The sequence below is a fragment of the Tachypleus tridentatus genome, chromosome 9 (assembly GCF_004210375.1).
Source record: "Tachypleus tridentatus isolate NWPU-2018 chromosome 9, ASM421037v1, whole genome shotgun sequence".
NCBI lineage: Eukaryota > Metazoa > Arthropoda > Merostomata > Xiphosura > Limulidae > Tachypleus > Tachypleus tridentatus.
The window spans coordinates 46,279,432-46,297,693 of NC_134833.1; the positions used below are offsets into that span (position 1 = coordinate 46,279,432).

The 18,262-nt window shown below is 32.3% G+C and overlaps 1 protein-coding gene across 1 annotated transcript in view; it reads right to left on the minus strand.

The window, feature by feature from the left end:
- Positions 1-18,262, minus strand: part of LOC143227071 (neural cell adhesion molecule 2-like) — a 126,579-nt gene that overhangs the window by 9,533 nt on the left and 98,784 nt on the right. Inside the window, exons 6-8 of the mRNA XM_076458612.1 lie at positions 16,808-17,098; positions 9,957-10,244; positions 5,640-5,941 (exon numbers count right to left, since the gene is read on the minus strand). Coding sequence (XP_076314727.1) covers positions 5,730-5,941; positions 9,957-10,244; positions 16,808-17,098 — 791 coding nt within the window. The 3' untranslated portion in view covers positions 5,640-5,729. The remainder of the gene's footprint in view (positions 1-5,639; positions 5,942-9,956; positions 10,245-16,807; positions 17,099-18,262) is intronic.

The following is an 18,262-nucleotide window of genomic DNA, read 5'->3' on the forward strand; positions in this document are numbered from 1 at the left end:
CAAAATGCCTTGAAAAAGTTAACATGTGCTCATCTACCCATATAATGAAAAATTGCCAAAGATTAGATCAATATCTCTAATAGTTTCTGATTTACAGCCCTGTAAAATTTAATTTTTTTTATTTTTGGCAAATTCATTTTCGGGCAACCTTGGCTGCTTAAAGCTATAAGAGTAATGGTGGTAGAAGACTTAAATTTGTTACCCTGACCGAATTAATCTCAGAGAAATAAAAAATGGTCTCAAACCAAGTTTATCTCTCTTAGGATTTTCATAGTGAGGCTGTAAAATTCCCTGAAAACCCAAAATCGTAAACAACATTGGTTTATTTAATAAGCCACAGCTCCAAGACCTAATATGATACAAAGCTGAATTTTGGTTTCAAAATTCCTATAACATATCGGTTGATAACTCAGCAATTGTTGTAATTCAAAGTCTATTAGATCTCCTGTTAAAAAAGTTTAGTTGCATGCAACTTTCTATGATGTAGCTAAAAACAGACCTACTTCAGGTCACAGTTTGACCATGTCACCAGTTATTCAGCCTTTTCAGATGTGTACCATGTATTTGGACATCTCTGAATATGATCTACAAAGAAAATTAGGATGGTGTTCAACCTACGTTTTGAGTTAGAGTTTTTTAAAGTATCCTCTGACCATACGTGTTTAATTTAAGAAAAATTCAGTTCAGGTGTGTTACTGTGTGCAAATATATCTATACAATTTTACAAAATACCTGTTAGAATTTTATGAATTTCACTGAAATATTCTAACCAGCCTTTCACAATGTTAAATAATGAAGTTGTAAGAAACAAGAAAGAATTAATTCATTTCTAAACAAGTTTATTGGCATAACTAGTTAGATGGCATGGCAATGCAAATATATTGTGTGTGCATTACAGTTATACAGATATGTCTGAGTTTAAGATTCATAATATACACCCTTGTGCAAATTAATTGAAACAAGACGAAAAATTACGATATTTTCAATTTTTTGAGTTTTATTTCTGAGAATCCAAAAATTACTCAGAAATTAATACATGATATGACAGCTTTTATTTTTCACAAGATCATTAATCCGCTTTAGCATCGAGTCCACGAGTTGACTGCAATCTTTACTAATTTTTGGATCGCGGTACCACATCTCAATTGTGGTCTCAATTGACTTATCTTTCGTAGTACAGTCTTTTCCTTGAAGTCTTTCTTTACAAATCGCCCAAAGATTTTCAATAGGATTTAAGTCCGGAGAGTTTCCAGGCCAATCCAGCACCTTAATTCGCGTTGTACTCTTAAAATTCTTCAAAAGTTTCGATGTGTGGCACAGAGCTAGATCTTGCTGGAAAATGCCAGATTCATCTGGAAATCTCTTTTTCAATTCTGGAACGACTCTTCTCTGCAAAATTTCGATGTACTGTAATTCTCGCATCATAATTTCTACGATATATAAGCCTCCGACGCCATAGTAGCTGAAAAAGCCCCAAAACATCTTCTTCAAGGGATGTTTTACGAACTGATTGATATGAGATTTTCCAAGTTTTTCACCTGGAGATCTGCGAACATGCAGACTTCTTTGACCCTGTACGAAGAAATGAGTCTCGTCACTGAATAACATCTTTCTCCATTGTTCTTGAGTCCAATTCTTGTATTTCAGACCCCATTGATACCGTTTTCTCTTCATTGAGTTGGTAAGAAGTTGTTTTTTGACTGGTCTCCTTGCCCTTCTAACGCAATTTCGAATGACGTAATATTCCTCAAAATTTCGTCATATATCCAAAAATAGATCGACCGTACTGTAAAACACAGCTAATGACGCCGTCTGTGTGAAAAAATGACTATTAAAGGAAATCAGCGGGTCCAGCGAGCCTACACCGGCCGCCATGGTGAAAATATTGTAAAATGACAATTTGTTTCAATTAATTTGCACAACGGTGTAATAAATACAAAGGTAAATCAGACACAAAAAGCACAGTGCTACAACAGGAGATAAATGAAAAAGATTATAGTCACACCAAACTGCAATAATCGTGAGAATGAAATGTTTCAAAAACATGCCTTGGCGATAAATTAGCCTTAACAACATCAAATAAACATTGCTTTGTTCAGACAGCTTAAATAAATATCTGAAATACGAGTTTGATTATGTTGAGATCACGTTGACTTAGAACATAGTGGCGAGCACTACTGTCTTGCACGGTAGGTGCACTTATCAGACAAAGAATATGTTGGAAAGGAATCCAGCTTTCATCTTTACGTGATCTTGCAGGCCATGAGAACAGTTCATTTTTCTATTTCTTCATAAATGACACCAATACATCGGAATGTTCATCTGATCTATCTTTTATCTTTCCCACATACCATTCATGATCGTATATGCATGCCACATATTTCCCTGGCTGATAATTGTCATTGCTATCATTAGACCATATTTGAGCTGCTGCAGCATCACTTTCACTGCTACTACCAACAGTTACAACTGTGTATACATAATCATCTGATAGCCTTCTCATATACAATTTGTTGGTAGAGTGGGAATAAAGCTATGATGTGACCTAATACTCTCACAGTTTTGCATTTTTCATATCACTTAAGTAGATCAAATTTTACACAATTGTGCAGTACTGATTCCTGATTGACAAGAAAGAACTGAATGCCCTGAATGTGGTCCTTTGCCCAATGGTACATATCAAAGACACTTAAAATTTGATAATTTATTATTTTTTACAACCTTGATTTTTTTTAAGATCATTTTCAGAGATGTAAGAATATATGGTAAAGGCTGATTAGAATATTTCAGTGATATTCATAAATTATTTCAAAGCTGTATGGATATATTTGCACACAGGAACACACCTGAATTGAAGTTTTTTTTCAAGTAAACAACGTATGATCAGAGGATACTTTAAAAAATTATAACTCGAAAGGTAGGTTGAACACCACCCTGATGTTTTTTGTAGATCATATTCAGAGATGTAAAAATATATGGTACATATCTGAAAAGGCTGAATAACTGGTTACATGGTCAAACTGTGGCCTGAAGTAGGGCTATTTTTAGCTGCATCATAGAACGTTGCATGCAACTAAATTTTTTAACAGGAGATCTAATAGACTTTGAACTATAACAATTGCTGATTTATCAACTGATATGTTATAGGAATTTTGAAACCAAAATTCAGCTTTGTATCATATTAAGTCTTAGAGCTGTGGCTTATTAAATAAACCAATGTTGTTTACGATTTTGGGTTTTCAGGTGATTTTACAGCCTCACTATAAAAATCCTAAGAGAGATGAACTTGGTTTGAGACCATTTTTGAATTCTGTGAGATTACTTCAGTTAGTGTAGCAAATTTAAGCCTTCAACCACCATTACTCTTGCAGCTTTAAGCAGCCAAAGATGCGCAAAAATAAATTTCCCCAAAATAAAAAAAAAATAATTAAATTTTACAGGGCTGTAAACCAGAAACTATTATGGATATTGATCTAATCTTTGGCAATTTTTTATTGTATGGGTAGATGAGCACATGTGAATTTTTTTAAGGCATTCTGAGGGGGTTACCTGAAAAAGTTTCCAAAATCTGGATGATTTGACATGGAATGACCCAACAGTTTCGTTTACGTTTACGTTTCATATCTAAATATTGTGAAATGATCTCTGAAATACACATTTTTTTTATCTAGGTTTTAAATGATGAAACCAACCATAAAGATATGAGTAGAAATTCAGTTATAAAAATCAAAAACAATGCTTTATAATTATTTGCTGTAGTAAAGTCAAACTTCATATTGTTATTTCGGTTAAATGTTACTGACTCACGTTTCAATATAAACGCTAAACAAGTTCTTCGGAATCTCTATGGCTTAACTTTCATATCAACTTTAAATTGTTCTTGGGAAAACGTATATGAAAAAACAACAACAAGGCATAACTGTTCATATGAAAGGGCAATTAGTTAACAAAAGTAAAAAGTGCGGAATTTCCAGATTTCAGTGGAATCTGCATGTAAGCATAATCTAATTTTTTTTGATGAGGAAATGTTTTAATTTCTTTGCAAATGTGACGAATTTTATGAAGATATAGAGATGGAAACTATTACATAACTCAGGTTCCCGTGCTAAAAGACTGTCTTTTAATAGGTTGAAGCACAATTTGAGTACGTTTAAACATTTCATAAAATAATTTAGTTGATTTTCAGGTTAGATTTGTTTTTAGTTTTTAAAAACAAATTTAAAGCTTCTAAAGATACCAGTTTCAGAAACAATAAGTTCTTTGATCGTCTCATTGTTGAATTAGAAAAATAGGAATAGGTTTCTGTAGCTACTTTTTTATTACGGATGAAGTATATATTTAAATAACGATAACTACTAAAAATCTCCATCTACTAATAATACACTAAAAAGGAGTTTTATGAGTGCTTAAGAAGAAGCCGAAAATTAAACTGTCTTAATGATAATAGAAATTCATCTTAAAAGTGCATGTTGCTAAATAAATTTCAGAATATTAAATATTAAGAAGTAACTAATCTTTGTAACTTGAAGGATTTTTTTCTATGCATTGCTTGTGATGAAATATATGGAGATTATTATACTTTAGAATTTTAGGGGTTTATTATTATCCAGTGAATTTAAGGTTTCATGTAAATGGTACAATTAAAGGCAAGACCTGTAACACATGAGCTGGGTGTAAGCAAGACAAAGTACAATCTTCCACAAATACCCGTAAATAAAGTCATGATTTTAAACATCTGTAGCAGAATCTTCTACTAGTCATGCTAGAAGTTTGTTTGTTTTTTTGAGAATTTCGCACAAAGCTACTCGAGGGCTATCTGTGCTAACCGTCCCTAATTTAGCAGTGTAAGACTAGAGGGAAAGCAGCTAGTCATCACCACCCACCGCCAACTCTTGGGCTACTCTTTTATCAACGAATAGGGGGATTGACCGTCACATTATACACCCCCACGGCTGGGAGGGCGAGCATGTTTAGCGCGACGCGGGCACGAACCCGCGACCCTCCATGCTAGAAGTATAGAACAATTTACTCGATAGAGTAAAAAATTATGGAAAATGAGAAATAAAAATATCAGCGCAATTTTATAACATCTGTACCTTTGTTACATTTAGTACATTTTCACCTTAGCGAAGTGCTGTGTAGTAATACTAAATAGTAATCACTCCCTTTTCAATTTAGTTTTGGACGTGAGATTGGATTATAGAATGTCACTTGAAAAAAAAAAATCTTTACGTTTACAGACAACTCCATATTTTGTTGAAAACGTCTGTTATTCACCACCAGGGTTTCAAAAAGTATTTCAGTATCACTTGATATTATTTGTGCTTCGTATACGAATAACTTGAAACGATAAATTTCAGTTGTTTAATGAATAAAAATTTTAACCAACTTTTCAGAAAAATGCCTATATCTTATTAAACATTGTAAATTTTGTAATTTGAGAAGTAGTCTGTCGAGTAAAATTCGTATGCTACAAATAAAAAAAAAATGTGTATGGTCCGTCTAAATGAAAATTAGTCACTATGGAACTAGAGAGGTAAACCTGAAGTTACATTATTGATTATTACCACAACGCTTAACTAAGTTTGAAACAAGTACAGCCGTAGAAAACAGAGAAAAAAGAAAAAGAGAATACATACCACACCCAGACTGTGTTGCAGGTCCTTGTAACGTCTTAATGTTCACTATGAAGGGATCACTTTTACCCTGAACGTTTGTGGAGTAAAGTTTCACCACGTAAAACATCCAGGGTTAAGTCCGCCAACAAAAAATATTGGACTTTGGGTTGTAAAATTCGTCGCTAACTCATTTAGATCCTTATGAAAAACCTCTGCATAAAACTTTTGTCGAAGTCCACCATCATGACCTTCAACACACTCCATTGTTATCACGGTCTGAGTCAGATTGGTAAGAGTGCAATTTTCAAGTGGTTCTGGAAGTCCTTTGGAAAGTAAAGTAGAATCAATTATCAATTACTAAAAGCATCCTTGAGAAAGCATTATTGTTCAGTCAAATGATCAAACTTAAGAAACAAAAATTCTATGGAATTTTTATCTGTTATTGTCAGTTTAAACTTCAAATATATGAACTGAGTTGATGTTATATTCATGTTTTTCATTTGCGTAAACATGAACCTACGCTTATTGTGTTCTTGGTATACCCGTGTATGAAGAAACGCAAATTATTTTGAGTATATTAGCATATATGAACAAGGCAAAGTGATTTAATTAAGACTTGGTTACAAATGTCTAATTACTAACCACTAGCCTCCTTTATTCGCAATATTTTTTTCGTTCTCTACTGAGCAGAAAATATTGAAGACCATATCGAAAAGTGTTCCATTACTCATGCTATTGAAATGTAGATAAATAATGAAGTGAATTCCATTATTCAGTTTAAGATATCTTTGACTCAAATTGCTGTATGGCGTATTGATGAACCAATGTAAGCCTGTTTACAACAAGTCACATTGGAAACCAATGTACACCATTTAGCGGTTCGTATTAAAGAATATCTTATTCTAGTGTTTCAACAAAGTATGTAAAGAGACACCTTGAAATAAAGACTTTAGCATTTTCTTCTCCGCAGAAAATGAAAAAAAAAAACATTGCGAGTAAAGGAGACTGGTAATTAGACATCTGGATCGTTATGGATAAAGCCTTCATTAATTAAGAACACATTTGGAACTAAGCCTTCATGACACCTCTTTCTCTTTTCCAATATCTTTAAAATGATAGGCATTCTCTGAACTATAATAAGGAAACCAATTTCAAGTTAATAATACTTACTAAATATACTAGTTTAAGTTCGAAAATATAACCATGCTATGAGAAAATAATGCACATATTCTGTCCTGAGTCAATATGTTATTGTAACGTTAAATAAAACTCAAATTTGTCTCACATCAACATAACAGAAAGAAATAATTAAATAATTGTAGTCGTTGATCTTCTTGATAGAGGCTGGTCCATAACGGCTCTTTAGGTATTCTTTGATAGATTGTTTAAGCAGAAGACTTTCGAAACGTCGTCCTCTACACTTGTGTCTCCACAACAGGCAGTTGCCGTCTATTCTACAAAGGTTTATCATGAATACTCTGCTTAAACAATCTATCAAAGAATTAAATAATTCATCGAATCAAAACATTTTCTCGTAGCTCTATTTTTGTAAGTATTCTTATCCTAACATCACTTGGTATAAATATTGATTCACTGTCTTTGCAAATACTTATGTAATAAGGAATCACAGTTGGTGCTGTAACAAACACAAAGTAATTGTTTTTAAATATTGTATCATAATGACAAATTGCGTTAACATTCGTTTATAGTTGCCAGGGGATATTATGAAAACAGAGCACTGTTTTTACAAACGTCCGTATTATCTCCTTTGATGGTGCCGAGTATACTTTAGTAATTGTCATGAAATATGATGACTATAGAGTTGCTTGTTTTTTGGAATTACTCGTGTTACAACAACCCAATTGTTTTGCTGATGCTTGTTTTTTGGAATTACTCGTGTTACAACAACCCAATTGTTTTGCTGAAATTCGTATAATGTTTTACATAAAGAAAGTCCTATTATTTGTATCATAAGATCATTCAATGCAGTGACTTTTTCGACAGTTGTCTCAATATATAGCACATACAGATCCACTTTTAGAAATATTAGTATCATAACAAACTTCATTTGGGGTGAAAATTGTTCAATATTTTTCGCAAGATATAGCATACACAGAAACATATTTTTGTAGTTACTCGTTCCTTGATATTTTATTTGGTGCTAAGATTAATCCATTTGTTGTCTTGAAATATAGTGAACACAGGACCGTGTTTTTGTAAGTGCCCATATGATAACATCAAGTGATGTTGCTACTGTTTCACTAGTTGTTATGACGTTGTTAAGACTCCTTCACGAAGTATCATGCAATATTGTGAACACGGAGCTCAATTGTTGGAATAATAATATTATAAATAATTTAATTTGGTGTTGATGTTCCTTTACTAGTTGTAATGAAATAGGGTGAACATGGGGTCTTATTTCTTTCAAAACGTGTAAAATTACATTAGTTTCTGTTGAAATTTTCTATTAGTTTCCATGAATTAGAGCGAACATAGAATTCTTTTTTTGTAGATACTTGTATCATATTCTCAAACGATGCTGAGAGCTCTTTACTTGTTTTTAAAAATCAGTTTGTTTTGAGATTTCTAATCTAGTAGTTACAAAATACACAGACCGCAGAGTCCTCTTTCTACAAACTTGTATCAGAACCGAGATGGTGTTTTGGTGTATTTATTAGTCGTCATAAGAATTTTGTGAATTTTCATCACTTTTTTTGTCAAATTTAATGAACAGAGTATTAATTCTGTAAATAACTGAAAAATAACATCAGTTTACAATGATGTTTCTTCATTAGTTTTCATAAAATAAAATATACCTGATGCTTGTTTGTTTGTTTGTTTTTTGAATTTCGCACAATTGTTTTGTTTGTTTTTTGGAATTTCGCACAAAGCTACTTGAGGGCTATCTGTGCTAGCCGTCCCCAATTTAGCAGTGTAAGACTAGAGGAAAGGCAGCTAGTCATCACCACCCACCGCCAACTCTTGGGCTATTCTTTTACCAACGAATAGTGGGATTGACAGTCACAATATAATGCCTCCACGGCTGAAAGGGCGAGCATGTTTGGCGCGACGGGGATGTGAACCCGCGACCCTTAGATTACAAGTCGCACGCCTTAACACGCTTGGCCATGCCGGGCCTTCAAGTCAGAAGATAGTGATTTTGTCATACAAGATGGAGACCTATTGGACTTAAGGTAATCTAAGTGCTACTTTGGCACTGATTTGAAGACGAAAGGCGGAAGACTTTCCGAACGTTGTCCTCTACACTTGTGTCTCCACAACATGCAGTTGCCGTCCATTCTAGAAAGTTTCATCATACTTTGTTTTTAGTTAAGCACAAAGCTATAGAATGGTTTATCTGTGTTTTATTCTCTACTGGTATTGAAACCCGATTTCTAGCGTGTAATTCCGTAGATTTACCGTTTTGTCATTTGGAGCATAGAATATCATGTTCCCAGTGGCACAGTGGTATGTCTGCTGGACACATACAGCAAGAAACTAGGCTTCAATACCGCGGTGAGCAGAGCACAGATAGCCTTTTGTATAGCTTTGTGCTTAACACCAAACAACATCTTTGTAAGAGTATATATTATCACTTTATACTGTACAGAGAGAATTAAAGAGTAGCTATTACACATTACAGGTAATATGTTCACTACTGTATATAAATGGCACCAATTTTGACAAATGGCGAAATTCAAAATATTTGATGTATTTATTTAAATTACCACAAACGTCGCCTGTAGTTCAAATATGTTGAATATCGAAGTTCAACAAAGGCTGCATAAAATTATCCAAATACATTCTACTACTGATTGACTGCATTCTTTTAAATTCACCTAAAGTTTATGCATATCTAAGAATTTCACTTAGTATATAATTAAACTCGTCAGAATCATAAAGAATAATTCTAATTACACAATATTATGCTTTTTACGGTATTATTTTAGTTTCATGAGTTAATTCATTAGAATGTATTGAAACATTTATTAAAGTATTGTTCATTAAACTTCTGGTGGTCAGTTAACGTAATCTGGGAATCAATGTTGTGTTATTCATAAGTAGTATTAATGGCATAAATTAATGAACTTCATGCAACTTAAAAATACAAACATTGTATTTTTAGACATGAATGCATTATTCATTCATTAAGTTTGGCAATTAAGCACTAGTAAAAGGAATAAAATCAATGAAACCTTTCTATTTCCTAAAGACTTCATAAAACTTTTAGGTTCGTAAGTATATTTATAAATAACGTTAACCAGTGTTCTGTATGACATAAAGTAGTGAAACGGCATGGTCATACAACAGAAATAACAGATGAAAAATTATTCTTACCTGCAGCTACAATAGAGAAAACGCATGGTGTCATCTGAAGTCCAATACTATTCATTCCAGTGCAAATAAGAGTTCCAAAGTCTGATTCGAACTTGGGTACGTACGTGAGGATGCTAGATGGTCCAACTGTCTTGAAGTCCAATAAATTACGATTGTCAGCGGAGGAATTGAAAGTCCAGATGAAGGTCACGTTGTCTGGATCACTTTCCACGTTACAGGACACTTCGACAGGTTGATTTAGGGCACCAGTATATAATATCTTTTGATTAGGTTTGCAAATAGGTGAATCTAGTATAATGATAATAATACTATGAAGGACGTACTACTGCCTAAGTACAAAATATTTTCTATTATATGATTGATTGAAACTTATTTAGAATAAATTCAAACTAAAAATTTTAGAATGTCGCGTTTTGATGTTTTTTTATTCTTCTTGAAGAAAGACTCTGACAGAAGTGCTTAAAATAATATGTTCCATTTCGTAAATAACACAAAATTTTGACGCCTCTTGTAAAGTCTATGTTTTTGAAGAATTGTCATGGGATAAGGATATATATTCACTTTAAGAACACGAATTCCAAGATTGTGAATGACTATCTTTATTTTAAATAAGGCTTTATTTGCGGAATTTTCATATCATTCTACTTCTACTGAAAGCCACAACTTAAAGGAAATCGACGCTTTGTAAAGAAAACTCATGACGTGTTTAATGGAGAGAATGGTGTATTGTCTGTGTGTGTTTTTCTTATAGCAAAGCCACAAAGGGCTATCTGCGCAGCCCACCAAGGGCAATCGAACCCCTGATTTTAGCGTTGTAAATCCGGAGACATACCGCTGTACAAGCGGGAGGCCGGTGTATTCTCTTTCCAATCAGTACCATAAAGAAAATACTAAATCTTAGCACCTTATAATAATATCATACTGATATTTTAATATATATTCTATGCTCGCTATCACTAAATTCTACAAACACCAATTAAAACGTAACACACAATCAATATTTTATCCACTTACTTATGCATAGCAAAATATAAAATGTTGTATCTACTACACAGAATCTTTTAGGTTTTTGCAATCAAGCAGTACTAAAGAACACTATAAATTATATTATTTGTTCATTGATGTCAGGTATGTATCCTTAACTATACAATGTTTTACTAATTCATGGTGACGAGAAACCCACTTGAAGTAAAAATTTGTTCTGTGTGTTTTTCTTATAGCAAAGCCACATCGGGCTATCTGCTCAGCCCACCGAGGGGAATCAAACTCCTGATTTTAGCGTTGTAAATCCGGAGACATACCGCTGTACTAGTGGGAACAAAATTTATTCCAAATAAGTTTGGAATCAGGATGACCCAAGTAAGTCGAAATGTTTTTCTGTCATTTATTTTAATTAAAGTTTTTAGAATAAATATTTTACTAATAGTAATGAGCCCCATATTATATACAAAAGTGCACAAATGGAATGATTTTAAACTTTTTTTGGTATAAGTTTTTAAACAACGGATCAAAATTTCTAAGAATAATATTACAACTTAATATGTTAATTGATAAATTACTTAAAGTACATTATGCTCTATTTGCTAAAAAATGTTATAATTTAATTCTCACGTTATTATTGAAATTGTCAACTATAATTTTTATTGCTTTTTTTTTGTTCCTCAAGACACAAAATAAAGCATGAAAAACAAAACACAGAAGCATTACCACGTGGTAATTAAATTTAATTCAACACTGAGTGTTCGAGAATGGCTCAGCATGGCCAGGTGAGTTAAGGCGTGCGACTCGTAATCTGAGGGTCGCGGGTTTGCATCCCTATCGCATCAAACATGCTCACCTTTTCAGCCGTGGGGGCGTTATAATGTTACGGTCAATCCCACTATTTGTTGGTAAAAGAGTAGCCCAAGAGGTGGCGGTGGGTGGTGATGACTAGCTGTCTATATCGTGTAACTTGTTGTTAAATTAATACTTGCGTTACAATTTACAAAGAAAGTATCAAAAATTAATTAAATTCGGGATTTTGCGTATCATTTGTTTTTCTTTGTTTTGTTTTGAATTTCGCGCAAAGCTACACAAGGGATATCTGCACTAGCTGTCCCTAATTTAACAGTGTAAGACTAGAGGGAAGGCAGCTAATCATCACTACTCACCGCCAACTCTTGGTCTACTCTTTTACCAACGAATAGTGGGATTGACCGTCACATTATAACGCCGCCACGGCTGAAAAGGGGAGCATGTTTGATGTGATGGCTATGCCGAGCCGTTCACTTCTCGAGGTGCCTCCCGCTAGTACAGTGGTATGTCTCCGGATTTACAACGCTAAAATTAGGGGTTCGATTCCCCTCGGTGGGCTGAGCAGATAGCCCTTTGTGGCTTTGCTATACGAAAAACACACACACACACTCACGTCTCGAGGATACTTTTAATGTAGTCTTAGTCAAAATGTTTGCATTTTCTTCTTTATTGATGTTGGTTTTTATAAACATGGATTGGGCATAGCGTAATTACTTAATTGCTGACAAGGTAGTATAAGTAATTAGAGAAATACCCTTGACGCACGCGCTGATTATATACCTCAGGAAGGTGGGGCAGAGACTAAGATATCATAGCTTTACGAGGTGTCATCAGAGTACAGATTACTAGCACGTTATGAAAGAGTATTGTTAGGTGTGAGTTCACAGTTCTACAAAGTGGAACCAAAGAGTGTTGATGCCATGACAGGCATAAATTGTTCATAAAGCATGCCATGCAGTAGATTCAGATAGAATGTTGCTAAACTGCCATGGTGATATCATCACAGAGTGTCTTAAAATGTCATTAATGTATATATTTAAGCACATGTTCTAAATAGAACTATTATTTTAACAAATCAAACATTACAGCACTGTTAAATTTGTCAGTTTTTATCATACATCATTTGAACAAGGCAAATATTATAGTCAACTTACTTAATATAACTTACTTTGCATACTTTTACAGTTATCCGTTACTTTATGTATAAAACACATCACTAATTCATAAATTCTAAAGTTTTTGCTTCTGTAATTAATCATACATTTTGCTCTTTCTCAATCTGGATAGTGTTAGAATTATATTTAATGTACTGATGTAAGTAAAACAATCTGCTATTTTAAACGTAGCACTTTATAGTTTTCTCTTACACATGGTTTACAAAGATGAATAATATTCTATAGGCAGATAACGTTATTTAGATTTTATAGGTAGATGGTCTTAATGGACATATTGTGTGTGTTTTACAAATGTGTTACTATGAGTTGCATATTTATGTTTATATTTTTCATTTACATGTGTTTCTATAGGAGGATAATCTTATTATAGGCAGATGATGTTGCAAAGTTAGCATAATTTATTTATTATTGATTAATGAATAATATTTACATTACTTGCTAATGATAGCTCTTAAAAATCCTGAAAAGGGCGCTTATTTTCATGTCTGATTTTATAAATCTTTTTAGTTTAATATACTACTATTGTCGAGAGAAATTTCTGTCTCAATGCCATTAAGCTAACTATTTTACTACAACTAAGTGTAATAAATGAATGACTTACTGCTTAACTAGTCACTGTACTTTTGTAGAAATGTTTCAATTAGCAACAGTTACCATTTGTTTTAAGTATTATGCAAGTAAAATTAATAAAATTTGCAGTTTTAAAGTACAGTAATAACTGAACTTTTCTCCATATGTTAATCAAAACGTCTGTAACAATACATAGGTTCTATCTGTGGATAAATAATCCCACGGACACAATTCATTCTGATTTGTTGAGGCCTGGCATGGCCAAGCGCGTAAGGCGTGCGACTTGTAATCCGAGGGTCGCGGGTTCGCGTCCGCGTCGCGCTAAATATGCTCGCCCTCTCAGCCGTGGGGGTGTATAATGTGACGGTCAATCCCACTATTCGTTGGTAAAAGAGTAGCCCAAGAGTTGGTGGTGGATGGTGATGACTAGCTGCCTTCCCTCTAGTCTTACACTGCTAAATTAGGGACGGCTAGCACAGATAGCCCTCGAGCAGCTTTGTGCGAAATTCCAAAACAAACAAACAAACAAACAATCTGATTTGTTGTTACATGCTCAACCTAAGGACAGTCAGTCTAATTAATTTCAAAACAGCTGATTTGACACCAAAAATAAAATACATTGAACATTATATTGAGAATTTCAACTTAATTTTTTAAATTGAAAATAATATACGTTTCTCACATCTATTACTTTATTTTCATAACACATTTACTATTTATCTTTACAGATCATACCAAAAACAAAAACGAAACTAAAGTTATGATGAATGCACATGTGTTTGACAAACCTGAAATTTTGTTTATACTCTAACAACCTTATTAGACAACACGAATAAATTGGTTTATAAACAACAATGCATAATTATTGTAGTTTATAAAATCATTCAAAATTTAGACTGTGTCATTTGGTTTAAAATGTATTTTTTTCATAATAAAAGAGCAATTCAGTTTTACTTTAATATCTGCTTGAACACGTAAAATGTATGATATTTTATTATAAACTTGATTGATAACAGTTTGAACAGCGTTTGGTCAAACATTCAATGTCTACATACTAATTATTATTTTAAACACTTCGTGTTACAACTTTACAAAATTAACATATTGAGAACACTGAAAACTACATGACAAGAAACGGTTCTGAGTTGACAAGTCTGTTTCACAAAATGCACAGAATATAAAAGTTAATAAATTAGTGATAAAAAACACTAAATGTACATCGAATAATTGGTTTGACATCTCAGTTAGCGTACAATTATTCTACACTTTCTATTCAATTGCACTTCATAAACTAAATATATATTTTTGAAATAAATGTATGTCACAAAACTCATAAATTCTAAATAAAACCGATGATTTACTGAAACAATACTTATTAACAATACTTGAATGTTAACATCTTAGTTTATTAGGATTAGCTTTTACACAATTTTTGTACATTATGCTCGTATTACTATTAAGGTTAGAGTTTATGTTTTCCATTTGTGTAACATTACGTGTAAATGAACAACAAATTTATCAAATATATTTATGAATCAATGTTACAGTAAGATGTGATATATTATTCTAACATTATATTTTATTACTTTTTCAGTTACAATTTCTGATCAATTTCAAATCTAACAAAATTTGAACAATACACTTAAGTTATTGTAAATGTTAGAAGTCAGAAACATTTTCATCAGTAGAGATGGTATGAGCAATTATAGCTTTCTCATTTTCAGGATATGAAGATCCTGAAAAGCATCTTTACATTTCATTTGTTTAAATAAAATTAATCTCTTCACTATCTTCAGGACGTGTCCTCATTTGATATATATTAAATCAATTCTGTATAAATCCAACGACCCATTGTTGTAATGTATGGGGTATATCTAAATGCTCATTCAAATAACCGCATAAATAAAACGCATTCTCATTAACAAAACGAACAGAATACCTACCAAAATGAGATGATGATTGTATGATTGTTATATTTTGAAAACATTTATCACCTAGTATATAATCAGTAACTATGACTGTAAGTTGTATATTAATTTTATACATATATATATAATCTAGAAGAAATTAACTCTATAGGAAATGACGCTAAAAAGTAAAATTCTGTGATCAATGCTTTGACCTTTGTTTGCTTGTCTCTTATTGTCAACGACTCCAAAGTGAGAAACAATCACATCTCTGTCAGAATACATAGTTTTAAATTGATCTAGACATTCTTCAATATTCATATACATCAACAGCATTAAGAAAGTTTGTTGCGCTAAAGAAAATATATAAATCTTAATAAATCAGGCAATAGTTCAATGGTTATATTTATTCTACATATAAAAAGCAAGAAACCTTTTATCAGTCGAAACTGTAGAATTTACACCTTTCTATTTAAATACTCTATTAATCTGTCAATTTATTTGTTTTGTTAATACTCCTGATGTGTAATACAATTTTCCTAAATTAAGCGAGTCATCGTATATCATCATAACATTTTCAGGTATGCACTATTTAATTGTTATCAAAACTTCTAAACTAATGCATCTTTCGCGCATGCTGATGGTTTAATAGACATGAACTGCGATATTACATATTTCGCAATATTCTTGTTTTCCATACTGGCACAATATTGATAATTTAATAACACACTCTTTCTCACTTCTAACAATTATATTTAAAGAAATATTAAAAGGGTATTCATAAAATGTCTAGCTTTATGCTTATTTCAAAATATAAAAACAGCTACTGAAATGGAAAAATAAAATAGCATCTGAGGCAATCATTAAAATATCGGATACATTGTACTTATTTCACAATTTAAAAATGATAGTTTTATGCACGCTATACTCTAAAGCTATAACGCTAGAATTTAGAGCTCTAACCTCACAACAATGGAATGCAGATAGCCCATTGTGAAAGGTTTCCTAAAAACAATAAATAGTTAAAAAAAAGAAACATGTCCCTGGGAAATAAATTTCAGTAAGTAAATCTAAAACTTAGTACAAAATAATATTACTTTCATGTATGTTGATAAACTTTTTGGAAACCTGGCTAAAACGAAGTGAACATATTTATTTTCCATTGAACACTGCCAAAGAAAACTTAAACTTTTCGGAAGATAGAGGCCAGCTAAAGATTGTATAGATTTGGTAATTGTCAGAGGTTGTAAATATTTCATAACAAGCTACATTCAGGAAAAATTAATCTTGAAATATCGAAATATAGAATGCATCCGTATTATTCATAATTATAAATAAATTAAAAACGTACAACTAACCATCTCTGTATTGTTATAAAGTGTTTGCAGTGATAAGAAATGCTTACACTGTACCCTGAGGTAGATGAAATTGCTTTCTCCTTGTCCAACGTCGCTTGTGGCTGTACAGGAATAGCGTCCTCTATTTAAGCGTTGAACGTTTTTGAGGAATAACGTTTGATTGTTAATAATAATACCAGCTGAGTAATTGCCTGAAATATCTTCACCATCACATTTCCATTCAATTTTTGTTATCGGTGGATTAGCCATAATTTCACATTCCATGTATACGTCACTTCCTTCTTGAATTGGAACGTTACGTATTTCTCTTCCCAGTTGTAAAGTGAGGATCGGTTTATCTAAAATTTCAAAGTATATAATCTAAGCAAGGATAATTATAATGGAAAATCAGTTTGAAACTTAATCTAGAATTGTTCATTTGCAGTAAAAATGATACGATAAAATTACTTTCTAACAAAGTCAAACCTATAAAACGAAGAAAGTTATTGCATAGAGATAATTTGTTGTAAAGTCCTACAATTTAAAATATTTAAACTGAGCATCGTTACAAATTTAAGTATTTGATTATTGAATTATAATACACCTTTAACACATTAACATTTAAATCAAAAAGTTTATATGATATTGGTTATATATTTTAGTTAAAACTGTTATGAATTTAAATTTTAAACGAATAACAACATGTGTGTGTTGTTGTTTTTTTTTATAGTAAAGCCATAAAGGGTAATCACCTCATCCTACTGAAGGGAATCGAACGCTGCTGTTAGCATTGTAAATCCGGAGAAATACCGTTGTACTAGCGTGGGGCAATAACAACATTCCAAGGAAAAACATATTTCGATATAGATATGATATTACAGGTTATCCATGGTTATATATGTTTTTCTTATAGCAAAGCAATATCGGGCTATCTGCTGAGTCCACCGAAGGGAATCGCACCCCTTATTTTAGTGTTGTAAATACACAGACTTACTTCTGTACCAGCGGGTGACACCTTGTTTGTAACTTCACTATTTAATTTTGTACTCAAAGTTGACACAGACATTAGTGACAATTATAAGTAATAATGATTTAGAACAAGTCATTTGTTATAAATTTCAAAATGAGGTCATTTTAAGTTGAGAGTAAAGAACAGATATTTAACCACATGAAAATAAATATACATATTAAGTTTTTTTTATTTCGTGCTGCTCGAAAAACACCTAGATTTCGATAAACACCTTCACATATTTATTCTCTAAATAATCACTTAACAAAAGTGAAGTGTATGAAGCTTGAATCAGTTATGTTACGTTTCTCGTTAACATTTTTATCCATATAAGCCAATGAACTTAATATCAAAATTCGGGTTAAACTTAATAGCTTTCTGCTGATTGATGAACGAAAGTTCTTTGTTTAACCTCTTTAGTTACACTGACCTTTCATATTTAAAATTTTAGGTTAATTGTTGGCTTAGAAATGGTTAACATACAGAAAGAAATAATGTATTAGAGCTTAAGTTT